The 27269-nt window shown below is 47.1% G+C and overlaps 1 protein-coding gene across 1 annotated transcript; it reads left to right on the top strand.

The window, feature by feature from the left end:
• The first annotated feature begins 877 nt into the window (after nucleotides 1-877).
• LOC306789689 (zinc finger and BTB domain-containing protein 14-like) lies at nucleotides 878-3641 on the top strand. Its single transcript, XM_079285770.1, has 2 exons — nucleotides 878-970; nucleotides 1626-3641. The coding sequence occupies exon 2, from the start codon at nucleotides 1649-1651 to the stop codon at nucleotides 2810-2812; it is 1164 nt and encodes a 387-aa protein (XP_079141896.1). The 5' UTR covers nucleotides 878-970; nucleotides 1626-1648; the 3' UTR covers nucleotides 2813-3641.
• Nucleotides 3642-27269: the final 23628 nt, after the last annotated feature.

The following is a 27269-nucleotide window of genomic DNA, read 5'->3' on the forward strand; positions in this document are numbered from 1 at the left end:
TGTGTAAGTGATCCATGTAACAAAGCTAAAACAGAAATGTATGTATTCAAAGGGGAATTCTTGTAGTTGCAGTACAAAGTATAAAAAGCATGAACTACAATATAAAAAGAATATCTAATGTGCAAACAATATGCACACAATCCCAAAAAATGTAAACAGGTCAAACGGCAAGGATCATACATGAGAAGTGGCAAATAAATGTATTTACAATATCAAATCTTAGTACAGGTAAGTGTACACGGTTAACTCCAAATGATGATGTTTATTATTCAGCACTTAATGTCACATTTTGGCACATTATCAGAAATCAGAAACAGGTTCATTGCCAAGTTTCAACATATATTTGGTGTTGCTTTGGTGCATAACAACAAACATAGTAAGCTGCATGGTGGGGCACTAGCACGCAGAAAGGCTGCATGTTGGGCACCTTATATGGTACCGCATCCTGTCTTCTTGATTTAAGAGCACTCATTCGGACACACATCTCGTTTTCTCTACTAGAGGGGCATTATAGAGGGAACTTTACTATGTTTTCTCTTCTGGAATAGCACCTTGGAGAGCACTTCGTCTTGTATCTACCATAGGAGCATCCAAGAGGGCCCTTTTGCGGCATTTTCTTTCCAACATGCCACCAGCAGTCAATGACAATAAAAAACAACAATGAAAAACGAACATATGTGCAATATTTCTGTTTTAAAAATGAAGAGCAGTTTTGTGTAGGAGTAAATCAGTTTCTCCATTTAAAATATCTTTATTTTATAGAGTGCCACGGACAAATGTTAGTCCTCGTCGCGGACATAGACGATCTCTGTGGAGTACCCGCTCCGGTGCTGTAGGTGGCGGCAAAACAACGCGGCGCTTCCTGTGAAGCCCAATAGTCACAACAAGAGGAGGAAGAGGAAAAACGACAGCTCTGGATCGTCGTCGACAGCCTTGCGTGACAACACAAGGATCGCGTTCAGGGCTTCGGGTATTAACATTTCTTACTTTGTCTTTGGTCGCCTCGGACGGGGCAGGAAGCCACGCGGTGTGTTACGCTCCGCCGTTAGTTCGCCTGTTCGCCGCCGCGTCCCTCCGCCTGTTTGTGAACTGCTTTAAAGGCACCAGAAACATGCCAATGGAGGCTTGCTGACCAAAATGGCTGGGCGCAGTGAAATGTGAAATATTCTTTGCTAAGGTTATCCTTTCTGCACGCGACGCGACTGTCACGCGAACTCGGCGGCTTTAACGCGTGGCTTAAGTTAAGAAAAGTCAATCTGCTTGTGTCTGTTTGCGTTTATATATTTTTTACAGGCGTTACCGCGGCTTTTACTGCTGTCGGGCCTCTCGTGTGTGTGTTTTTTTTTTTCATAAGAATTTCTGCACGATTGATTTTGCTACTTTTTGTTTACTCTCTTGCATTTTTAACGGTGGTTTTTCAACAAAAGCGATGTAACGTTAGTTTTGCAAGTTGCTGCAATGATAGTGTGAGTTGTTTGCTCCTGAAGGCAAACCTATATGTATTCACATGAGAAGCGTGCAAGTGGAGCTCCACCCCTCAGTTGTGTGCAGGTTATGTGCATGCCCGACTGACTGTGCAAAGCAAAAATATTTAACTGTTGACTGTTTTTTTCCCTCCTCTGCAGGTTGCTCCAATTTGACCTGAAACATGTCTGATTTACTGAGATATATCGACTATGACCACAAAGCCACCTTTCTGAAAATGCTCAACCAGCAGAGGATGGAAGGTGAGCACTGTGATGTGGTGGTGGTGGTGGAAAACATAGAGTTCAGGGCTCACCGCTGTGTCTTGGCAGCCTGCAGCAACTACTTCAAAAAGCTCTTCAAGAAACAGAGCGAGGAGGACAACTCCATCGTGGAGCTGGACTTCATCCGCTCTGACATCTTCGAGGAGGTGCTCAATTACATGTACACTGCCCGGCTTGCCGTCAGGAAGAAGGACATCAACATGATGATGTCGTCTGGCCAGATCCTGGGCATCAACTTCCTGGATAACCTGTGCACCCAGAAGCGGGAGCTGACCAACATGAAGACCCGGGAGAACCAGGCTCCCGGGGACCACGGGATGCGAGCTCAGGACGCCATCCTGAAGGAGCTGGCCATGGAGGAAGTGAGGAAGAACAGCTTCTATGATCAGGGGATGGAGGGCATGGGGCCCGGGGGCTCTCACGTGTCTCAGCCGCACAACTACAACACCAACATGAGCAAAGATCCTCACAGCCACGGCTGGGGCTCCTCCTCCTCCAGCGACATGAAGCTGGAGTACCTGCTGTACGGCCACCGCGACCACGGCTCTTGTCAGAGCACCGGCGCCAAGCCCCAGGATCACAACGCCAAAAAGGAGCGCCTGCTCACCGCCAACCGGCCCTACGCCTGCGAGCACTGCCCCAAAGCCTTCACCACCGCCGCCCACCTCAAAGAGCACCTAAAGATCCACTCCGGCTTCAAGCCCCACCGCTGCGTGGTGTGCGGCAAGGCCTTCATCAGGGGCCCCGACCTGAAGAGGCACGAGAGGGTCCACAGCAACGAGAGGCCCTTCGCGTGCCAACTGTGCGAAAAGGCCTTCAAGCACAAGTCCCACCTGAAGGACCACGAGCGGCAGCACCGGGGCGAGCGGCCGTTCAACTGCGGCTCCTGCGAAAAGGCCTTCATCAAAGCGTCGGATCTGAAGCGCCACTGGAACACCATGCACAGCGGCAACCCCCGCAGACAGATGTCCCTGTCCCCCGCTGCCTCCCAGGCAGAGGCCACCGACCAGAGAGACTGGAAAATGGAGACCGGGCCACATTCGCATAACTCTGGGGACTGTTGAGCCTGCAAAACACACCAAAACACCCGCATACTGACACACAGGCGCGCATACATCCACGACAGTCACTTCAAAAACATGCACTGACACAACCACAAACCCTGTGACAGGCCGAGGGCCTGACATCACACGGACAATGATCGGAGTGAGTAACAAGAGACCATAGCATGTTCATGAGACTGTGGGGGCTGTAGTATTATTATTATTATTATTATTATTATTCAAAAGAGTTATGTCGAAACGATGTTTTCTTTCCACCTGTAAATGTTTAGTTCACTCTACTATACGTATATTTTTCACAAAGCATTGTTGCTATGGAGACCGGAGGGGGCGGGGGTTCTCATAACATTAATTCTCTTTTACGTTTTATGGGATATGTAACATTTAAATGTTTGTTTTAACCTTTACTGGATTTTATGGCGATGAAAAAGAGAGAAACCGAGTGATGTGGGCGGGGGTGGGGAGGGGAAAAGATTTCAGATAACATTTGTTGCATTGAGTATATTCATGTGGATGTTTTTAAATGGATGTGTTTAGTTGTATTGATTGATATTACACTGTAAGAGTAAGAGTCACCATGTTGCATCTGATGCAGATGATACCAAAGTCTTGGGCATTTGACGGATTGTCTGAAGGCTGTCCTGCCCAAGCAACCGGCTAACTAGATTTACTGTTATACAGTATAACTGTCATCCAGCTATCAACAGTTAATGATAGATGTCTGTATATACTGTAGCTTAGTTTGTTGCACAATTAGAGTACACAATAATGAGTTATGCACATATAACATTGTCCTACTCCTACACTTTGACAATAAACACCATTTGCTGTGTTTTATTGTCTTTGCAAAGTTTGGTTTTTGTTGATGAGAGCTCAGCGAGCGTTGTTTATTCCCTCCAGAGTCTTTTTGTCAGTGGAGGTTTGTGTGCCACACCCAACACAACCTGAAAACGTGGTATCAGATTTGAAAGATGACTGTTATGTTGGAAATGTGGAACGTTTGCGAGCAGCCGAAGTCCAGTGGCAAAACCAGCGCGTCTTCTAGAGGTCACAGGTCAAAGGTATCTGACTGTAAGTTCACTTCTTTAAGGACAAAAGGATCCACCTGTGGCAAGTGTTCATAACAATACTGTCAATGCAAAACATAAAGTTCAACATTTCTGGTTTAAAATATATTTAAAAACTGTCAGTTAACAGTGCGGCGGGGCTACAGGTGTGTTATTTACTCCCGATTGTAAACATGCAAAGATGTACCTGGAACAACGATATAATAACCAGGGCTGCTGACTATTTGCATGAGTGATTAATCCGCAGATTAGATTAGAAGACTTTATTAATCCCAAGTGGGGAAACTCATACAGAACTTTCATTGATTAATAGTTTGGTCCATGAAATGTCCGTCTCAGTTTCCCACCCTGAGGTGAAGTCTTCCAGGCTCTGGTTGTGTCCGACCTGTAAATAAGACATTCCGGTTCGTGATGCAACACTGAAAAGCGTTTTCTGTCGATCGATTAATGGTTGCAGCTCTAATGAAAGCAAAGATCCTGAGAACCAAAGCTGAAAAGAGAAGTCGATTGACTTAAAATTGATATGAAACTAAATCGATAAGTGATGAATATCGTCTTCCTCCGCGTCATGAGTTTATTTTTCTCCAGCGACAGTACACTGAATATCTTTCCCAGAATGTGTGATGGATATTCCGCTTTGAATAAGGATCACATGATTAATCCAGAAAGTAATCAGCAGGTAATGAAAGTGGGCGTTGCGGCTCTGCTTACAGTAATGAATCTTGGTTCTGGCTGAAACTTTCTCTCATCCAGAGATGAAGCAGAGCTTTTGGTTTGTTCATTAGCTCGGCCTACGCAAACAGTCACATCTGCTGCCCAGACCCCCCCCCCCCCCCCCCCCCCCAAACCCGGAAGTCCACTGCACCTTTGTGTTAGTTCAGATCTGTTTCAGCTCTAACCTCTCACTAACTAACCTCTCAGTGACCCGAGTGTTTCATGGGGGTAAGAACACACTTTGCACACGACACAAAGTCAAACACACGCCCAACATGGCTGTGTGTCTCCGTCAGGGAAATAAAAAGAGCAGCTCGCTCATACTCTGCATGCAACACTAGATGGTGCCCTGTTCACAGTGATTGACCTGTTTCTGCCCAATTTGACCTGCTCACGTTGACCGACCAGGACTCGGAGAATACCGGACCAACTGACGGTAGAATAAGAGTTCCCGGGCGTTTATTGAAGGAGGCCGCCCCTCACTGAAGAGCACATATGGTGGCTTTGTGAAATGTATGCCCTCTCACACCTCAGTGTTTTCCATATATTTACATACATCTGACTGCAGTGGGAGGACTGGGGCCAGTGCAGGTTTCACAGCCTCTGCTCTGTTTGCACTGGCAGTCAGACGGCGATGCCTGTTTGTGAGAGTTTGATCACACAGTCTGGAGGGAGAGCGGCCTCGTGCATCTCTAGATTGATCTATTCTTAAACTGTCAACAGAGGAAGAGTTTGATCGTCTGTAATTTGGGGTGAAACAGTTTTTGTGGGAAAAAAATGGAAAAGGCGGGCCTTGCCTCACTGATGTCAGTAGATGCCCGGGATCTGTGTTCTGCATGCCCTGGTGTGTGTGTGTGTGTGTATTTATATGTGTGTGTATTTATAGAGAGGTTTGACATGTAATGTGTGCATTGATTACTATATATTTGCGTGTGTGTGTGCGTGCCAAGGGGATTTGACTGATGAAGGCTCATTGTGTGTGTATGTGTGAGCTGAAGCCTGTGCCTAAGTGCATCTGTATGTGTGTGCACGCATGTGCGAGTGTGTATGCATGTGTAATGACTGGGGGGGGGGGGAGTGTGAGTGTGCATTCATGCACGTGCATGTGCTCGCATAGGATGGAGTTTATATGTTGGTGTGCGCTATATACATCCATAATGAGTTCTGTGTGTGCACACACACACACCCGAGAGTGAGTGACAGCGAGTGAGAGTGCATTCATGCGTGTGCCGCTCTGCGTGTACTCATCCGTGCCTGTGCGTGAGGATTGTGCATCAGTATGGAGGAGGTTATGTGTGTGTGTGTGTGTCTGTCAGCCCGTATTTGTTTTTATGTGTGCATGAGATTGCATGCGTGCGTGTGCATGCAATCTCATGCACACATCATCACTATTTAGGGTATTTACGTGTCAGCAGGCTGAATTCTTTAATGCAGGTAGTCACATGAATGAATATCTGTATCTGTGTGTGTGTGTGTGTGTGTGTGTGTGTGTGTGTGTGTGTGTGTGTGTGTGTGTGTGGGGGGGGGTATACATTAGTATTGTGGGGGCTGTGCATTCTGATTCATGTCTGCATAACTTTATGTGGCTTTCTGTGTGTGTTTTATTCTCTCTTCAGCGTTGGCTTATGTGTGTGTGGGCACAAGTGCCTGCGTACGCGAGTGTGTGTTTGCCTGTGTGTGTGTGTGTATATGTTGTAACAGCCCCGGGGTGGTCAGGGGTGTTACTGGACAATATGCAATACTTATAAAGACACGGAGACGTAAAGACGTGGCAATGAAATACTTTACTGGGATATTGGGAACGACACAGCAGCCACACAGCCAATACAAGTCCGTTAAGCAAGAGAAGGGTCTAGGTGCAGTTCCGGGGTCTGATACACAAGGCGCAATTCTCGTACGGTCCAGGGATGGGGCAGGGGCGTCGTTCTCCTCCAAGCAGGGGTCAGTAGCCGGGGGCAATCCAGTGGGGGTAGTCTTCCGTTCCAGGGTCGTTGGCTAAGTAGTCTCACAATCTCTCACCGTCTTGAATGGTTTCACCTAAGTTACTTCCCCCGACTTCACATCTTCCTTCTCCTTTTATCTCCGCCCATGAAGCTCCCCTGGCCGGCTCTCTCAGGTGTGCCTGGTTGCGCTGATTGCCTGCTGGCACTAAGGGGGCGTGTGCAAAGTGCAATCCATTTCTCTCTGGTAGTCTGTAGTACCTTCCTGCCATCACTACTCCCTGGGCTCGCCCACCCCGGCTGCCACACACCCCCCCCCTTAAATCTGACCTGGGGGGAGGACTGCTCCAGGAACACCAGGCGTCCCTGCGGGACAAGGCATCGGCGTTTCCGTGAGCGGCACCGGATCTGTGGACGACAGAGAAGGCATAGGGCTGCAGAGACAGAAACCAGCGGGTGACCCGGGCGTTATTTTCTTTATTTCTTGACATCCATACCAATGGGGCATGGTCGGTGACCAGAGTGAACTTTCGTCCCAATAAGTAGTATTTGAGCTCGCCCAGGGCCCACTTGATGGCTAGGCATTCTTTTTCCACTGTGGAATATTTCTGTTCCCTGGGCAAGAGTTTTCTGCTGATGTATGTTATCGGGTGTTCCTCACCATTTTGTACTTGGGCCAGGACGGCGCCTACCCCGGTCTCTGATGCGTCGGTCTGGACCACCAACGGTTTCTCAAAGTCCGGGGTCACCAACACTGGTTCTGAACACAGCACCCTCTTGAGGTTCTCGAAGGCCTCCTCTGTCTCTGCTGTCCACTGGATCCGCTCTGGCAGCCGGTTTCCTGTTAGGTCCGTCAGGGGAGCTGCAAGGGAGGAAAAGTGGGGGACAAATCGCCTGTAATAGCTCGCCAGTCCAATAAATGCCCTTACTTGTTTCTTGGTGCGGGGGCGGGGCCATTCCCGGATCGCCTCGACCTTCCCTACCTGGGGCTTGACGCAACCTCGCCCAATGGTGTACCCCAGGTAATCCGCATCTCGGAGGCCGAGGCGACACTTTTTGGGGTTAGCTGTTAGCCCCGCTCCCCTCAGGGCTCGGAGCACGGCGTCGACCCGACGCAGGTGGGTCCCCCACTCCTCCCCATGTACGACGATGTCGTCTAGGTACGCCGCGGCATACTCTCGGTGGGGCCGAAGGACTTGGTCCATCAGCCTCTGGTAGGTAGGTGGGGCCCCGTGGAGACCGAAGGGGAGCCGTTTGTACTGGTACAGCCCCTCGGGGGTGGCGAAGGCTGTCTTCTCTCGGGCCTCGGGGGCCAAGGCCACTTGCCAGTAGCCCTTCGTGAGGTCCAGGGTGGTAATGAATCTGGCACTCCCTACCCGTTCGATCATCTCGTCCACTCGTGGCATCGGGTAGGCGTCGAATTTGGAGATCTGGTTGAGCTGGCGGAAGTCATTGCAGAACCTGACTGAGCCGTCAGGTTTGGGGACGAGGACGATGGGGCTACACCACTCGCTTCTGGAGGGCTCGATTATGTCCGCCTGCAACATTTTGCGTACCTCTGTCTCAATGGCGGTCCTCCTGGCTTCTGGCACCCGATACGGCCGGAGACGTACCTTCTTCCCAGGTTCGGTATGTATGTGATGGTGGATGAGGTCGGTGTACCCCGGCTCTGGGGAGAAGACGTCCCGGAATCGGTCCACTAGCTCGCGGAGGTCTTGCTTTTGGCTGGGGGTCAGCTGCTCTCCCATGGGGACCTCTACTGCCTCCGTCTTTCCTGTGGTGGGAGGGGAAGAGAGAGAGAGGGAAAATAGGGCCTCACGGGCCACCCATTTTTTTAGCAGGTTAATGTGATACACCTTTGTTGGATGTCGTCGCCCTGGTTGTCTTACCCTGTAGTTCACTTCTCCTATTTTTTCCATTATTTCATAGGGTCCATTCCACCGAGCCAGGAATTTGCACTCAGATGTGGGGACTAATACCAGGACTCGGTCCCCCGGGCTAAATTCTCTGGGCTGGGTTCCCCTATTGTAGACCCGGGCTTGGGCAGTCTGGGCCTCGGCCATGTGTTCTCGAACCATCGGCCAAATTGTTGCCATTCTCTCTCTTACCTCTTCCACGTGTTCCACCAGCGTACGGTGGGGTGATGGCTGGTGTTCCCAGGCCTCTTTGGCCAGGTCGAGGAGTCCCCGGGGCCGTCTTCCGTACAGCAGCTCGAAGGGGGAAAATCCCGTGGAGGCCTGGGGAACCTCACGAATGGAGAACATGAGGAAAGGGAGCAGCTGATCCCAATTACGTCCGTCTGCCTCCATGGCTTTCCGGAGCATCCGTTTCAGGGTCTGATTAAACCTCTCTACTAGGCCGTCTGTCTGCGGGTGGTATACCGACGTTCTTAACTGGTTTACCTTCATTAGCCCGCACAGGTCCCTCATGATTCTTGACATGAAGGGGGTCCCCTGATCAGTCAAGATCTCGTCCGGGATGCCTACACGAGAAAATAACATCATTAATTCCCTGGCAATACCTTTGGTGGCCATGGTCCGAAGGGGAATGGCCTCTGGGTAGCGAGTGGCGTAATCCAGCACCACCAAGATGTACTGGAATCCCTTACTGGACCTTGGGAGGGGTCCCACCAAATCCATCGCAATCCTACTGAAGGGAATTGAAATAATGGGTAAGGGGATCAGCGGATTGCGATGGTGCGGCTGGGGGGCGACCCGCTGGCAGTCCGGACAGCTCCGGCAGTAGTCCTCCACCGTTTTTTTCACCCCGGGCCAGTAAAACCGGGCCTTGATTCTGTCCAGGGTTTTCTCCACCCCCAGGTGGGCCCCCAACAGGTGGGTGTGGGCCATCTGGAGCACCACCGACACAAAAGGGCGGGGCACCAATAACAACTCAAGGGGTGCCCCGTCCTTCATTACCACTTGATACAACAGATTAGCTTTAATGGCAAAGTGAGGGTAAATTAGTTGTCTTACCCCATCCATGGGTTTGCCGTCCACCACGGACACCTGTCGCAGGGCATTTTGGAGGTTGGCGTCCTCCAGCTGGGCGGTCCCGAAGCGTCCCGCTAGAGGGGCAGGCAGGGGTTGGTCCTCGGGGTTTAGTGGGAACAAATCAGCCCAGGCGTCCTCACTGGCCTGGCTTGGATCCCTTTCTTCGGGGGCTGGAAGAGGGTCCTCCTCCCTGGCTGGACGGATGGCGGCTTCCGCGGCCCGGACGGCGGCGCTGGCGGCGCCTTCTGAGAGGGGGGACGTGGAGCTCAGGGGGTCGGCCCCCTGGAACCCACACAACTTTCCTGGTGTGCGGTGTGGTTTTCGTGGTGGGGCTTTCTTCCCGTTGGCCAGGCCTCTCCATAGCCCCGGGAAGACAGTGGAGTCCCTTCCGATCAGGAGGTCCACCGGTAGGTCGGGTACCACCCCTGCCGGTCCGGTGCTCTTCCCCTGGGTGGTGTGAAGCTCTAGGATCGCGGTGGGGTAGTCTCTGGTCTCCCCGTGAATACAGGTGACTGATACGGTACTTTTCAGATCGGGTAGCTCGACGAAGTCGGGGCGGACGAGGGTGACGGCGCTGCCGGAGTCGACCAGGGCGGTCGCGTCATGCCCGTTCGCTCGTACTGGGGTGAGTGGGGCCAAATCGCCCTGTTGGGCCCAACAGGTGGTCAGTAGTCCACAGGGGTGACTAGTCTCGCTAGCTGTGGGCATGGGGGCGTCCCCCCGCTGTGGGCAGTTCCAGGCAATATGTCCCATCTCCCCACAGTCATAACACCTGCGGGTGTCGGGGTTTAACAGGGATCTGCGCTGGGGGGTTTCCACGGGAGGGGTCCTCATGGCCGGCTCTCGTGGGGAATCTCCATGTTTCAACAGTCGGGGCCGGGGGGATATTTCCATCTTGGGCGGTCTTCCCCCACGCACCAGAGCCTGCGCCGCTTGCCAGCCCTCCACTACCTCAGTCAGTTCCTCGAGACTGCGGGGATTTTTTTGTCCTGCCAATTTTTTTGCTTCAAACGGTAATGACCTCAGTAATTTATCCATGATTACCCGATCAAGGGGGGAAAAGGAGAGGGGCTCCGACATCAGCCAGGCGGTAGTGATCCGCGTGATATCATACAGTTGCGCCCTTGGAGAGAGGGTGGCATCATAATTCCACTCATGAAATCGCTGCGCTTTTGTCAGAAGAGTCACCCCGCTACGCTGAAGCACTTCCTCCTTCAGTGCTGCGTAGGTGACGGGTGAAATATTGGCTAGGTCTTGGTACGCCCGTTGCGCGGTGCCCGTCAAAAAAGGAGCGATCAAGTCTGCCCACCGTTCCTCGGGCCATTGTTCACGTTTTGCCGTGATTTCGAAAGTCAGAAGGAAAGCTTCCACTTCGTCACTGGCTGTTTGTTTGACCAGGAAGCGCGAGGGATTCACTCGCTCCAGTCGTTTCACTTCCTGTTGGTTGGTTTGCACCTCCATATATTTTTCCATTTGCTGGTGGTGTTGGTGCTGTGTTTGCTGTTGAAGTTGCAGCATTTGTACTTGCAGCTGCAGTGCCTCTTCGTGCCTCCTCTGAGTCTCCGCATTGCTGGCTATGAGACCTGCGAGAAGCTCCTGCACAGGGTTGGGCGCGGACATTTTGATGTCGATACGACGCGTAATATAAATATTAGATATTGTCCAGAAGCGGGTTAGAATGCCCACATTCTCCACCAATGTAACAGCCCCGGGGTGGTCAGGGGTGTTACTGGACAATATGCAATACTTATAAAGACACGGAGACGTAAAGACGTGGCAATGAAATACTTTACTGGGATATTGGGAACGACACAGCAGCCACACAGCCAATACAAGTCCGTTAAGCAAGAGAAGGGTCTAGGTGCAGTTCCGGGGTCTGATACACAAGGCGCAATTCTCGTACGGTCCAGGGATGGGGCAGGGGCGTCGTTCTCCTCCAAGCAGGGGTCAGTAGCCGGGGGCAATCCAGTGGGGGTAGTCTTCCGTTCCAGGGTCGTTGGCTAAGTAGTCTCACAATCTCTCACCGTCTTGAATGGTTTCACCTAAGTTACTTCCCCCGACTTCACATCTTCCTTCTCCTTTTATCTCCGCCCATGAAGCTCCCCTGGCCGGCTCTCTCAGGTGTGCCTGGTTGCGCTGATTGCCTGCTGGCACTAAGGGGGCGTGTGCAAAGTGCAATCCATTTCTCTCTGGTAGTCTGTAGTACCTTCCTGCCATCACTACTCCCTGGGCTCGCCCACCCCGGCTGCCACAATGTGTACAGTGAACACCCGGTTTCCATTACCCCGGCCGGCGTGGTTCCCTCAGCCAGACCACAAACCTCCTGTCTCCACTCTGGCTCCACCCAGTGCTGCCACAGGCTTCCCAGAAAAGAACAGCGTCTAATTAAAACACTTTAATTACATTCATCTCATCTCTCACACACACAATCACACACACGAACACACACACTCCGGGAGAATAAAACAACTGCATACAAACAATTCCATGTGATAAATGAGCATGAAAGGAAAAGCCAGCAGTCGTCCCCCCCCCCAAGCGGAATGCTTTTAATCAGAGCTGCTGACATTCACGAGCCATGCAGTCTCCTGTGATGTCGTCCTCCACTTCAGCACCATCTGGAATATCTTCCGTTTTCTAGGACTTAACGGTCACGCTGTTTTTTCTGTCCTCCGATGTCTTTTCATCGGAGATTTTATATCCTTGATTTGATCTCAAAGGCATCTTAAACCTAAAAAAACAAACATGAATCACCTTACAACTGTGTGTCTGCAGTTACTGTACAAACACACACACACACACACACACACACTCGGGCTATTGCACTGATTTATCGCGCAGCACTTAATGACACAACTGTAGAATAACATTCGATTAACGGCTCATCTTCAGAGTGAATGTCACATTAAGGAGGATCCGTGAGGAATGTTTCCCGGGGGGGGGGGGGGGTCACCACTCATCACCTTGGACACAGGAGCTCCTATCTGACCGGCTTCTTCCTTTACCATGACACCGCATAGAAGCAGGTTCAATAAATGTGACCTGGTATGTCTTTGTTGATCGGCATGGCGTTGACCTGCAGAGTCGGACCGGTGGAGGTGGGTTATCGGGACATCTCTGCGGGACCGAGAGAGGCCGGCCCGGATCGCTGCGATCTGCCTGCAGGACTCATTGTTCACGGCCGGACCAGATGCTGCAGCTGAGAGATTACCATCGCATCACTCTTCAGTGGGGAGTCCAGGTCTCCTCACCCTCTCCCTACCTTCGCTGTCTCCCGCCATGCTCTCCTCTTTTATCTCTCTGGTACTCTTATCGTGCCCTTTTTCCTCTACATCCTTTCCTTCTTCCTCCTCCCGTCCCTCCGCCCATCTTTCCTCAGTCCTCTCCTCTCTTTATCCTTCTCCCTTGTCCTTTACTCCTGTCCTTTCCTTTCCCCTTCTTCCTCTTCACCTTGCCTTTACTTCCCTCTCTTATTCTTCATTCTCTCCTCTCTTTTATCTCCCCCTCCCTACCATCCTCCCCTATAATTTCACTCCCCGGCCTTCTCCTCATCCTCCCGTTCTCCTCTGTCCTTTATTCTTTTCTTTCTTTTTCTTTCCTTCTTTTTCTCCACTCCTCCCCTTTCCCTTTACCCCATCTCTTCTGTGTCCTCGTACCCTTCTATCCTAAACTTTCCTTTCTTTTCTTTTCCGTTGTTCTCTTCTCCTAGGTTTTTCGTCATATTCTCGTCCTTCATCTACTCCCCACTCTCCTATTCTCTCATTTGTGTCTCCCTTTTTCCTTTACTTTCCTCTTATCTCCCTTTCCCTACCATCCTCCCTTATTGACTCCTCCCTCTACCCTGAGATTCTCCCTTTCTTCTCCATTTCCCCTCTCTCCTGTTGTCTCCTCTCCTTCATTCCTCCCTCTGTCCTCCTCTCTCATCCTTTCTCTATTCTTTCCTCTCCTCTCCTTCCCCTTTGTCTTCTTTCTTATCCTCTCCTCTCATTTATCTCCCCCTCCCTTTCCATCCCTCTTATTGTTCCTCTCCCGTCGTCCTTTTCTTCCTTTTTTCACCTCCTCCCCAGCCTCCTTCCCTCTCTTCTCTCCTCCTCACCACCCAGGAGATAACAACGGAGTGCTGTCTTTAGTCGAACACAGTCCACACTGTTCTCCTCTTTCCCCTTCTTCCTCCTGCCCTCCTCCTCTGCAGTTATCAGCCTCAGTCATGGAGGTCTCACTCGAATGACATTCCCTCAGTGATCACACAGACGGATCTAAAGGCAGCATTCTTTTGGGGGAGAACACATCTGGGGAGTAGCTGAGGGCATGAAAAGAATTAGCAGCTGTAATCTGATTATAAACATTTTTTATCTGGAATCTGCCTCAACCTGGAATCTGTTACTCAGACAAACACATTTAGCAGATCACAATAAAAAAAAATAGATCCCTGACAAATCCTGTGGAGGACACTCGAGTGAGTCCAGTACTTTTCTAGATTTATTGAATTTTTTAAATTTTAGCCGCCAAAATGAAAAAGTAGGAACGCTTCACTATTTCCTCAGCAGATTTTAATCCTGGTGAAGTGTACAGAAGGTGTACTTGCATTTGTCCTTCCCCATGTTGTTGGAGCAGGTGGCTAACATCTTAAATAAAGGTACCACATAATCAATTCTCTTAGTTTTGGGCGGCGTGTTCCAAAGAAGCTAAAGCTGTCAAAAATATTTCAACTGAAACTTAGAAAGAATCAATGATGAATTCCCAGCAGAGCCTTTGACCCGGCACATAGACACAGTGAGTTTAACCAATGAGAGGACTCGAGTGATTGTCACAGTATAGTCAGTGGTGAAAGATGCGTATGCTCTGCGTCGACAGCTTTGATTTACTTGCATGCCTGGAAGAGTCAGACACATGTCCAAATGCTCTCCAAATGTAATTGTCTCCAGACGTAACTCTGGGTTGAAGACAGACCACTCTCTTGTCTTCTCCCACCTCCCAGATCCTGACTCCACCATCACAAGTTACTCTGTGGTTTGACCTGAGGGGTAAGAGGGCCACAGCCAACCTCTGCTCCTGATTCAGATGTGTCTCTCGCTGTTTTGGCAGGCTCCGTCAACCGGCACAACCTCGGCAATATTATCATAAAGGCCCGTCGAAGCAGAGATGAAGGTGAGGGAAACATCTCGCTCAGCTGAATGTCAAGTGAGTCTGCGGTGGAGGAGCGGTGGACCATAGCTGTGTTCAAACGTTATACGAGTTGGCCCTGAAGTTGAGAGCCTCGCTCTCCTTTTTTCTCAGCAGGTGTTCAACTATAGATTATCAGTGGTTGATGCGTCAGTCTGTGGCTCCAGGAGGCTTCTTTTTTTTCAGCTGCTTAGTCTAAGGACGTCCCCGCTGAGGGAAAATACATGATAAAAGATATCGCATCGATCTCGCCCCCTCTCTCTCTCTCTCTCTCTCTCTCTCTCTCTCTCTCTCTCTCTCTCTCTCTCTCTCTCTCTCTCTGAGTGTGGAGGCGAACTTTGATGTCAGCCAGCCATGTGTTCATGAGAGGGGCCTCTGTTTTCGTCTGCTGGACCCTCACTGGGCAACACACAAGGTTAGTGGGAGTCCCTGAAAATATTGATCTTTAACTCAAAGCAAGTTTCTTTGGAATCTGATATGAAAACATATGCTTTTCATGAGACTGAAGAAGGATGTGTAGTTAGACAAAGAAGAGAGCACCTCCTAAAGAAATGCAAATATTTTCATTCCAGCATCAGAGGAAGAAGACAAAGCAGGGCTGCTGTTAGAAATACAACAGTATACAGAAACACAAGTTCTATACAGAAAGACATGAGCCTCAAACAGCAAGGAAACAAAAGCTCTCGAGGTCAAAGACAATCCGAGAATTCAAACTCAACATGAGAAACGTAACAGCGTAACATGTCTGCCTGCCGTTTGGTGCTGGTCTGGTAGCATACAGCTAAAAGATGCTAAAAAGCGTTGTAGAGCTTGTTCTGGAGATAAGAACATTATGTCTTATAAAGCATTGGCATACTTTTCCTTTTAACATCAACATAACTTGCTCTTTGAATCACAGAATAAAGCCTCTGTTTGACAAGTGACTGCTGGGAAATGTGGTGAAGAAACAGCGATGACCGCTTTAGCACCACAGATGTCACCAGAATACCAGCAACACGAATCCGGCGATTACCAGTTTAAACTTCACCCTCGGTGCGTCTGCTTTCATCCTGTCACACATGACTCAAATCAGTCCAGAGCCGGCGTTATCAGCAGCTGTAGCCTCCTCATCCAACACAGAGCTGCTCCATGAACAGTGGACGCCTTGTCTCAAAACCATCACAAGTGGTCAACAGCACCGGAGCCAAAGCTTTTTGAACTCACGATCTGGCAACAGCCGCCTGACATCGTGTACTATTTGGTTTAGTAGAAGTGGTTATTCAATCAGGCTGCTTGTTGTGGCTGGCACGCTCAAAGGAAATCTCTTAATGATCCAGGTAGCGCCTGCCAGCCCGCTGAATGATTGAAATAGAACAAAAGAGAGCGGAAAGATATGAGCAGTTGTTGTGCGCATACTTCCTGAGAAATCATCTGAAGCCACATTCATCACCAAACGACCAGAAGTGCCTTTGAGTCCTTTACACTTTCAAGACTCAAACCAGGATGAAAGGCGGACATTTCTCTGCCGTATTCCCACAATATAAGATTACAAACCGTGGCTTAGCGACGGTCGGGGCCCCGGGGCCCGCGGAATGACCGGACCGTGATTACATATCAAAGTGGGATCAGGAGCGGTCACATAGCTCAAGTGCCTAAAATCAAACCTGCTGCCATAAACACCTCGTATAGGGAGAAGGTCGGCGGGCCGCTTTCAGCTCCAACAGTTGCTGTTTCGGCACAAAATGAACGCACTGTGCAAGGAACAGGTGGCGTGACGATGACGGCGCCATTAGGGGTGGCCATGTGCTCAAGAGTGGTGACTTCTTTCTCTACACATCTGCCAGACACTCAAGCTGAAGCGAGTGCTGCTCAAAAGCAACAACATAAGCGAAGGAACATCAGCTGGACTTATACCTGGAGCGTGTGAATGTAAACAGGATATACGGCGCTGACTCTGATTCCATACACACACTTACTGAGCGCATGCCTTTCCCTGTGGTGTACACACACCTGTGACACGGTCCTGCTGGCTGCTGGACGGGCTTTTCTGAAAGGTTAAATAAACTCGGGTAATTAAATGGCTCCTTGCGGTGAATCATTTACCAGCTCGATGAAGTTAACGCGAGTTCAGGGCACACAACTGGAGGCACTGAAAGAGAGTGAATGTTCCTCGTATGTTGACTTCCTGCTCACCCTCTCAAGTGTTTCCTATCCATCATGTCATGGACACAGAGGAGAGAGGGGCAAATGTTTGTGATTCATTTACAAACCCTTTTATGACTCGCACCGTCACATGATCAGATGTGAGACTATTGGGGTTTGTTTTCCTAAGGAAAGGAAATCTACTCCGTAGATGAATCAGCGTTATCTTTTTAACTTAGACTCTGACAGATTCGTTCCTGTCACAAGGAAAGGCTGGTCATTAACACTAGATTGAAGTAGTTAATGATTGATTACGTCATTAATTATTATTTTATTCGCTCTTTTATCAACCTGCTCTCATTTGTCTGTCTGCTTTAATCACCGGCAGTTGGTTTCAGTTGAACCTTCTGTTGCTATTTGCAACCACTGCTGGAATAATTCCAGAGCAGTTCAACAGTGGAGGTGCTGAAGTCAGTGTGTAAACAACAACAACAATAATAAGCCCTGACATTATTCGTCAAAACGGGCACTTACAAAATCTGTTGCATGGCAGGAAACCACTAGTGTTAAGTGAGAATATTTCACTTTCAGTGTTTTAGGTGAAATACCTCTTTAATTAATTGATTTAATCCATCTGCAACTTTCCCTCCAGGTGCAACAACGATCGATGTGATCCTGTAACACAGCCTGTTACATTCAGATATAAACCCGTCCAGACACACAAAAGAACGCCCACTCCAATCTGCATCCGCGGGTTGCTGGTTCACATTTAGGCAGCCGTCTAATGAGAAGCATTCCTGCGTGAGAGAGGACGCGATGGCTGGTCTGCAAGTCCTTTCATTTGCAAGATTTGTACCTTTGATTTTAGGCTTCCCCCTAATCACCCCATTCCAACGACACCAGGTTGCCTGTGTGTGTGTGTGTGTGTGTGTATGTGTGTCTGAGGGGATGGGGGGGTTCACACATGTGGTTTCGGGTAGTCTTCAAGGGCAGGCCACATGGTGCTGGAGTTCCAATCTGCTTGGAAAAGGCGGTACTGAGGATGAAATGTGATAGGCCACGTTGGTTTTTGCCTCTGTCCCACATAGAGGAATGCAGACAGTTTGGTTGGGGGTCTGTCACACCAGGAAGAGAGAAACCGAATGAATGACGTCAGTGACGTCCGGCTCCTGTGTGTCAGATCGTATGATCGCAGTTGGGTCGATCCGCTGCAGAGATGTAGAACATCTGGTCGGATTAAAAATACACCTTTTGCAACCGGAGTCAAAATAAGATCGACAGATAGAATAGTGTGAAATAATTTGTCCAGGATGGATGTTTCCATATTGGTAATGATATACAAGGACCCATAGTCAAAACACATAGGAATCATGTTTTATGTGATGTAATCTCTTGATCCCCAATTTCCTCCCTTAAAAGTTCCTTCAATAAAGTAAATCATCATTTTATGCACATGTCCTGTCATTGCGATTTCCACGAGAACATACATTTCTGGGGCTTTGGACAATGAGTTTGTAGTTATTCACTGATTCAAGAGGTGAAAGCTTACATTTTCTAACTCGTTTTGACCAAACCTTTATTCATAAAATGTTTCCTTATTAATTCAAAATGCATAAGTTACCTTCAGTGCCAATAATGCCATTATCAGGGTGGGAAACCATCTACAAAACAACAAGAGCTCATATCATTAAAGAAATGTCAGGATATATTTTACTTTGCAAAAACACGTTTTTATTAAAGTTAAAGTAATCCACCCTCATAGATTAAGAAGTCATTCTGTGATGAGGTCAAATTTCTCATTTTCAAAATCTCACTTTCTCCAAACCTGCTGTGTTTCATTTTATTTGACTTTGTGAATATCCTACATTTCCCAGAATGCACGTTGCTCAAGATTGGCTCCATGCAGCTGTGGGCCACAGGTGTATTTAGTATCCAATCAATTCATGCTGGAAGAACTCAAACTCACTTTCCTGTGGCTGCGTCACACGACGGTAAATGATGTCTTCTTCAATCAGTTTCTCCTGCTAGAGCTGCTGAATGTTCCTCACAAAATGTTGGTTCTCTAAAGACGCTCTCTGGGTTGCACTGACAACCCACAACTCAGTGTCATGGAGATAGATCTGTTGACGTGCAAGTTCAGTAACATAACACTTGTATGTGTTGGCTTAAACATTCAGGAAAACACTGTCAGAAAGGCATCGGTCAGCACTGACATAGTTGTTTTTTTGTTGTCGTTACTTGTTAGTCTTCCTGCCCAGAGAAACATCTGGGCTTGTTCGTTTAGCATCTGCCTGAGGAAGAAGGCAGCATCGGGACAGATCTCATTCGACATTAACTCAGATCTGAAATATTTGGCAGCCAAAAAGATTATCTGCGGCTTTCCTTCACTCAAACCTTTGACTGTGTCTCTGCTTTGTTTACGGTATTTTGAAATTAGGAAAGAATTTCAGGCCTGAACTCGTGTGTGCGGTTGGGTTTCAACTTGCAATTTTTACTTTGTATTATGAACTCTGCAAATACATTAAAGCTAAAGGAGTATTAATTCAACTTTTTGTGCTGCAACAGTCGCGTTTATTTGGAGTTGTGTTTCTGGTTACCTAGAGAGTCCAATATTTACTGGCTCACCTACTTTTGATGGAGATATATGTCCGTTCAGCTACTAAATGCTCCACTGTGTTCACCAGCTCGTCTCTATGTTTGTCTGTCGGCTTGTTTGACGAAGGGCAGGCAAAGTACAGTGGTACCGACACTCACAAGAGCATTGTTAACCAAACGGTAAACCTGCAATGTGTCACACCAGAACAATGAGCTGTGGCTTTGTCAACAACATTTAGCAGAGAGGTTGTTGATCCTAACACCGAGTCGTGATCATTTTAACAGTCTTGGTGTTCGTGTTCGGTGCTCACTGCACGGTGAGGCAGCCGGCAGAGCGAGACTCCTGAGGGTGAAACAGATGCACACGATTAACTCGGGCTACTTCAGATTAGTCGCCTTTTGAAGTTCAAGTTCCTTTTTTTGTGACATTTTCTTTTGGAGACCAGCGATGCCTTGTAACCCGAGACAGAGGGGAGGGTTGGGTGAGCTGGGAGTGAGAGGAGGGGAGGGGGAGGGTGAGGGGGGAGGATGCGTGGGGGTCTTTTTGGGTGGTCCGCCCCAGAATGATGAATGCTGAAAGTTTGCCTTGAGCTCATACAGATTGCTTTGACGCTCGGTATCTGATCTGGCCTTCAAAAGCCAAACCTCGTCACCTCCAAACTTGCATGTTTGGCCTTCAAGCTGTTCAAATGCATCTTTAACGCAGCCGATACAACGTGATTTAAGATTGAGCATCGACATCAGAGCCTGTCCTTGCTGTATACTCCCCTCAATAAAGTTGTTTAGAAAGCAAATTGTGATGGATGCAGTCAAAAAGACCCAATTATTTCAGGATCAAGATTTCACAAATCAATTACCTCGCTCTGAAGATTATCATTTGCAAACGTAAATTAATAAAAACGAGTCTGTAACTGTCAAACAACTTGAAATGTACAACATGATGTATATGCTGGTGAATACTTGTTTTGTGTATTTGTAACATGGCATTATCAGTTTCAAGACGTTACAGCAGCAGAATAAAGTAAGGTCCTCCTTTGGACCTCCTGTAAAGTTACCACCTCCACTTACTGTATGGACTTTTGTCAACATAATTATAAACACTATTGCATTTTTAAATATAACCTTTCCCGGGGGGCGTTGGCCTTGGTGGACCCAGGACATACATGGTGATGACAGCTTGAATGCTGATCTGACTTTGGTTCAGTGTTTGGGTGTGCTGGCTGCAGGCTGTGTAAGACTTGTATCATATAAAGCACAGTGATTAGGATGTCTACTGTTAATTACGAAGGATAACTCTGCATAATATTTATTGGAGTCTGAATGTGGTGCGATTTATTACAATATTACTCTCTGAAATGTAGTGGAGTAGAAGAAGAAAGTATTGTCAATAGTATATATTTAAGTAAAGCGCAAGTACCTCAAATGTACTTGGTTGCCGTCCACCACTGGACAGTATAATAAACACATAAACATTGACTCAGGAACACAGTTTGTGGGCGATGTCGTGTTCTTAATTCACAAAGCATGCATGCAAAAAGAAAGGAGTTTGGCCTACAGACACAGTCACTGTTCACAAATGTTGGGGACTCTGTTGTCCTTCACATACATCTGATGTGCATTTATAAAATCAAAACCAAATGTTTGTGGATGATGAATTACTGGGCTCAACCCACGAGCATATGTGTAACAGAAGTGGGTGAATCAGTCCCGTATCCTTCTCTAAGCTGCACGCAACAAACAACGGAAGAAGAAAAAAACATCAAATTCAAAGCAGTTGCATCTTTATCTGCACGTTAATGAAATGAAATGAAAACGGATGAACATTTGAAGCATACTACTACTAGCCCTCCATTAATAATAAATAGAAAAGTTTATTATTTTTGAATAAGCTTTTAAGTATAACTGTTTCCTAAAATCTGCAGCTGCACTGTGACAGATTATGAGGCAAGTGTTGGAGATAGTTTAGATATCGTCCGACATGTTCCTCGGTCACTCTCCTCCCATCTGTTTCCAACCTGCTGAAGGGACCAGACAAGACGGCCCTGCCAGGAGATGGAGTAAGTGAAATGTTTGAACATCCATTGCCTCACAACTCATCAGCGATGAAGTGTTTGAAACGGAGCGGGTTGGAGAGGAGGAAGGGGAGGAATGTGATGGCTTCGGGCTCTTTGACAAATCCTTTACAGGTTTCGAATGGCTGCAAGAGTCATACAACACTTTGGCTCGGTCATTAATAAACGGAGGTCCGAGGCTCGGAGACACTTTGCTTAATCTGGGTCTTCTAAAGTGACATCCAGACTTTACTCACCATTTCACTTTAGATGGTGGCGGTGAGGGAATCACATCTGGACTCGCTGACGGGCAAAACAGTGTGAGGTTGCAGACATAAAGCTCAGTTGTTTTGCAGTCGAAATTAAATCACGCCCAAATCATTTCCAAAGAAAGTAAAAGGTAGTGTTAACCAGACGTTATGGGTCTGATGTTAGTTCATATTTATAATGTGAATTCCATGAGAAGTCCTGAAAAAAATAGGTTTGGTAAAAAACAAAAATGATTGCAGACAGTTGATGTTGTCTAGTGTTCGCCCACAGATGTTGCATGGGAAACCATATGTCACAGCACAGGTCGTGTTGGTGCAGTTATGTGTTGTTGTTGTTGGATTGGGACTACGATAATGTGCTATATGAATTAAAAAATAAATTCACTTGACTTGGATTGAATTACGTTCAGCCTCTGGCCGTACCAGCTGCTGACAGACGTGTTCCTCACTGGGCTGCGTGGTTAAGCCGGCCTGCTTACGTCCTGTTCTTGTGTCTTACAATCGTTTCAGTTCATTTCGGTTAAAGGTGGCGTGTGTAGGATTTGGCGGCATCTAGCAGTGAGGTTGCAGATTGCAATGAACTGAAACTTCTCCCATAAGCCAAGCGTGTGTGAGATCTACGGTGGCCGTCGGGAAAGCGCGAAAGGCCCAATTTAGAGCCGGCGTTAGTTTTTTCTGCTCTGGAGCTACTGTGGAAACACGGTGATGGACTCGCTCCGTATGTGGATATAACAGATCACTCTGAGGTAATAAACCACACAATGATTCTTTTTTTCAGGTGATTAATTAGTATACACAAAATAAAACGTACTTATTAATAGTATATTCCATTTCGGTCAATAGATCCCGATAAATGCAACACACGGATGCAGACAGAAAGTTAACGAAAATACTTAAATAATTCGTAGATGAAGGTTTTCATTCATTGTCAATTCACAAAAAAGTTTGTGCCAATCCTTAAAGAGGTTTCGGGGGGGCCAACAATGGTCACTGATTCCCTCAACGGTCATTACTAGAGTCAGTATTTGCACAAGAACACGTTGCTCGTTAGAAACATGGAGGTTGTTTTACGTGTTTGAACGAACAAACAAAGCTTCCTTTTCTTCCGCTGAGACTCCGTCCTCTAACCTGCTTTAGCTGACGATTTAGTCGTTTTAGCTCATTTTAGTTGTTAATAAAGAGTCATGAGTTTCTGACATTATACTAAGCAGTCGAGTTTGTTGATATAAATGTCAGCAAGTAAATAATAAAGGGATCACTTCATATACAACCAAGATGCGTGCTGCTGAGAATAAAAGATAAAAGCGCTTGTTGTACTAAAGATACAAAGTGTGTAACAACCTGGCGACTCAGATGTTGTTTTTATTAATGACTTTTGGTGATCTGTAAAGCATAATCAACCATTTTTAAAGCCATTTTACCAACCCATAAACATTTAATAAAGTATGGCTTTGTTTATGTACTTATGAGAAAATGAAAACCACCCCGTACTTTAAAAAAGCCATAAAACTATTTGTGAATGCTGTTTGATCTCGCTCACGAATGGGGCCTGCATTGAATGTGCTCTTCACACACCCACTGCCTCTGCTTCACATCCAATGTTCAATGCACAAAGCCCCACACACCCCACAGTAATGCAGAAACGAATACGGATTGTCTTTTCAGTTTGCCCAGCCCTTGGTGTTATGCTAACAAGATGGAGTGGAGAGGATAGAAATCTGGTGAGTTGGACAGCATGGAATCTATTTCTTGAACCCGGGAGAGCGAGATCTGTCACGATTTAAGTCCTAATGTGCTGCAGCTGATCCCCCCCCCCCCCCCCCCCCAGCTTCCACAGCCTCATTCCATCTTTCAATCATAAGATTATAACTGATTCTTAATGGGGCACAGACTCCACATTCCCCTAGTCCATAAAGGCCTACAGGCATCCAAATCATATTGTTCACATTCAACTTGAAACAGTCTGAAGATGACAAAAAGTAAAGTCCGTCACACACACACACACACACACAGACATTCGGCGATGGCCGGGAGGTGAGTGAGGTGATGATCTGCACATTGTGCTCACAGCTGTAACTGTGAACCTTAAGGAGCCTGAAAAGAGTCGAGGAAGGAAATTAGTTTTGTTCTTTGGCTGGATGAGCAAAGTTAGATTGTGGAAATGTTTTGCTCGATGACTATGACGAAGCTTTCCATCCGGTTTAATTTAGAAAAATAATCGGTTACCAGCCAAATCAAAGTTGAAGAAATATCGATTGTCTGAAGCCCTTTTCTCATAAGAACTCCGGACATTGTCCAGAGTTTCCCCTTCACATGTGTAAGCACACAACAATAGATTGTCTGTGGCAGGTTTAGGCAATGGTGCCTGGTTAGAGCGTGCAGGAGGAAGGACATGGCACAGATTATAGCGCAGCAACGTAGCTTATTTGTAATTTGTTCATAAACAACAGAGGCTTTGCTTGAATTTGTCTGACAATTTCAGCTTTGGCCCTGACAGAAGGTGTAACTGCCAGTGTAAACAGGAAATAGATTGGTTGCTTAATTACAGAAAATACATTATATTATTGTACTCTTTAAGAAAAGGTTGTGCTTGATACTTAAGCTCTTCCTCTACAATCCTCCTCTCCATCCTTTATGTAAAAATCCCATCTTATAAATAACTTTCCTTCCAAAAGCAGGACTTTGTCTCTTCTGTGAGCTCAGTCTTAGTTTCTAATCATGTGTTGTGCAAACACAGGGGGCTCCGCAGTGACCTGAGAACACAGCATTTAAAGATGTTTTCTGGGTCACTGAAGCAGAACTCAACACTCTTATACACACACACACACACACACACACACACACACATACACCTGAGGATAAACAGACAGGTGGTTGCAGAGATTGTGTATCGCTCCAAAACTAAAATATTTCTTCAAACGTGCCCTCGTGCACAAACACGCACTGAGGGAAAGCTTTTGGTGCTTTGTGGAGTTTGAATTACACACACACGCACCCAAAGATGCAAACAGACATGCATGCACATACACAGTGACTTATGGGAGAGTCAGACACCGCTGAGTGGTTGCATTGTTGATGACAAGGTCCCGTGAAGGAAGGACAGGCCTTCTGTCTGTGATCTTGTTGTCGTGGAGACTGCGGGGGCCCAGTCAAATAGATTAGCTCAGACCCTTTGATCTTTAAGAGGGAAACCAAAGAGGATACTTAAATGAGCACCACATTCCCACATAAAACAAACCACTGGCACAGTTTAGAAGTTTTTCTAAGCGGCTTTCGTCCGAAAAACCTGCATTCTCTTAAAGCAGCATCTTGTTGCTTCGGTAACGCAACGATGTGTCTGAGGCAGGAAACATGTTACTGGACGAGGTAGATATCAGCGAGTCGAGCCACGGAACAACTCTTTGTCGGGACATGTTAGTTCACTGGCAAGGTCGAAGGGCCAACAGGAACTGTGGTCAGACTCTGAATATTGATATGAAATCTATTTTTCATTCACATGAGAACAACATGAAAGGTCGGCTGACTTGCTCACATCCTGTATATATTTATATACATGTGTCTTTGTAGATGCACAATTCCTTGCCTTCATTGGGCTGGACTGCACCTTTTTTACAAATAATCTTTACATTGTTTAAAAGAAGTCGAACACATACAAGCAGAGAAACATACGGTTGCTTCCATCCACCAGTTTTTAGGGCTCATTTGTCATTTGTCGATAGAAACAATAAGTCAAAAAGTTTGTACGCTTGGCTCAAATGGAGAAGTTTGCATATTACACATTTTAAAATGCAATAAACGGTAACAGCAAGAGATTTGGACAAAGTCATGTCATGATGCCACTCACCATAACCATCTACGTCCCACCAGAAAACCTAAGAAAAATAAATAAAAAGAGTTTCGGTGTAGCATGCCGGGTCACGGCAGGTCACGGACATAGTTATATGTCATCCCCTTCCTCTATCATCATAACTGCTGATAAAAACACAACATGGTACACGTGGATCAACGTTTTATTCATATCATATCATCTTGTAAGCTATAGCTTCACGGTTCCAGCGAATACAATTGCAACATCCGCTGTTTGGTTCTGCCCCGGGATTTTCCCACATTCTCGTCTCTCTCCCCATATTTCCTGTCTGTCTCTATTATCTGTTGTCAATTAAAACTGAAATTCTGCATATATATATGTATATCGTCTCCAAGCATGGCTTACACTCTCACGCTGGACTCCATGTGATGTCATGTGCTCTTAGGTACCAGTAAGTCAGGTTGTATTGTAAATATCTAAGTTGTTGATACGCCTCAGCACCAATGTCAACAGGACAAACTCTGGTATGTGTGATTATACGATGAAATTGATTCTGATCCTGTTTGATCGTGACAGCCGGCTCAAACACTATCACTCACAAAACAGCTCTCTGTATTTGTCTTTAATAAACAAAATCAGCTCTTAGTTGTTCCTGTTTATGCTCAGCCGGGTTTTGATTGCCCTCCAAACACAACAGTTGCATTGCTCCATTGTACATCTAGAGCCATTGCCCTGTCATTGTGTTGCCCTGCTTTGGTTTACTGCGTAAACAGTTATTTGACATATGAGATCAACATTTCATGTCACGTCTGCCACACAGATTGAATAAAGAGAGACGAAGCAAATGATGGAAATACTGACTTTCTTTCTGCCGACATCATTCCTTTCTCTCTCAGCAGACAGCGAAGGGAAAGTATCATCATAAAGAGGTCCGATTAATCTCTCTGTCTTTAACTCGCATTGCTTTTCATGTCTTCTCGGCTACATCAACGTCCCCGGTGACCGGCGACCTGAGGGACATTGTTAATGTACGCCTTTATGTTTTCTGTGGCCGTAGACGAGGCTGCGTAGGCTTCCTGCCAAACTCTGCAGTGGCACATGAGGGTCATAAATCAAAACTATTATGAGGTTTGTGTAATTCTACAGTACGAGTGGTTATGGAGAGTCGTGGAGGAGACAGAATTTGATTCAGCTTGTGTTCTGTCATGCTGCCGATGCTGGTGTGGTTGTTGGCGGCCTGGTGGTCAGACAGACTCTCCTCCAAACACGGGACCGGGGTACAAAAACCCGCTGTGTCAGCAAAAATATTCAGCCTGCTGAAGTGTCCTCGGAGGAAAAGTCGGCCCGAAAAACATCTTTTAACAACCCTCGGAGAGCATACGGTTTCCTATTCTTGTAACTGTCAAAACGTAGATAAGATCACAGAAAACAGAGTTTAAAATTGGAATTATTATTTTTTATCTTAATTGCAGCATACTGGAAATGACTTGTACAACAGGCAGAAAGACCAGTTCCTCGACAGACTGTGGTATCGATATACTACAACAAGTGCAGCAGCACTATAGCAACAACAAACAGCAAAAGATGCTGTATTTAGTTTGAGGGTGCTACATGTTCAATTCAGAGCGTATCGATTGCCTCCACACAGCTCTCAACATGGCGACCGCTGCATCGTTTAACGGTGCTAACAGTGCTAACAGCTAACGGTGTTTATCAGCCGTCTGTTACTGCCACCATCA

This window comes from Melanostigma gelatinosum (genome assembly GCF_949748355.1).
Source record: "Melanostigma gelatinosum genome assembly, chromosome: 15".
Lineage (NCBI taxonomy): Eukaryota > Metazoa > Chordata > Actinopteri > Perciformes > Zoarcidae > Melanostigma > Melanostigma gelatinosum.

Bases quoted from the DNA above. Each gene is read 5' to 3' on its own strand.
- LOC306789689 (XM_079285770.1), top strand. From the start codon at position 1,649: ATGTCTGATTTACTGAGATATATCGACTATGACCACAAAGCCACCTTT.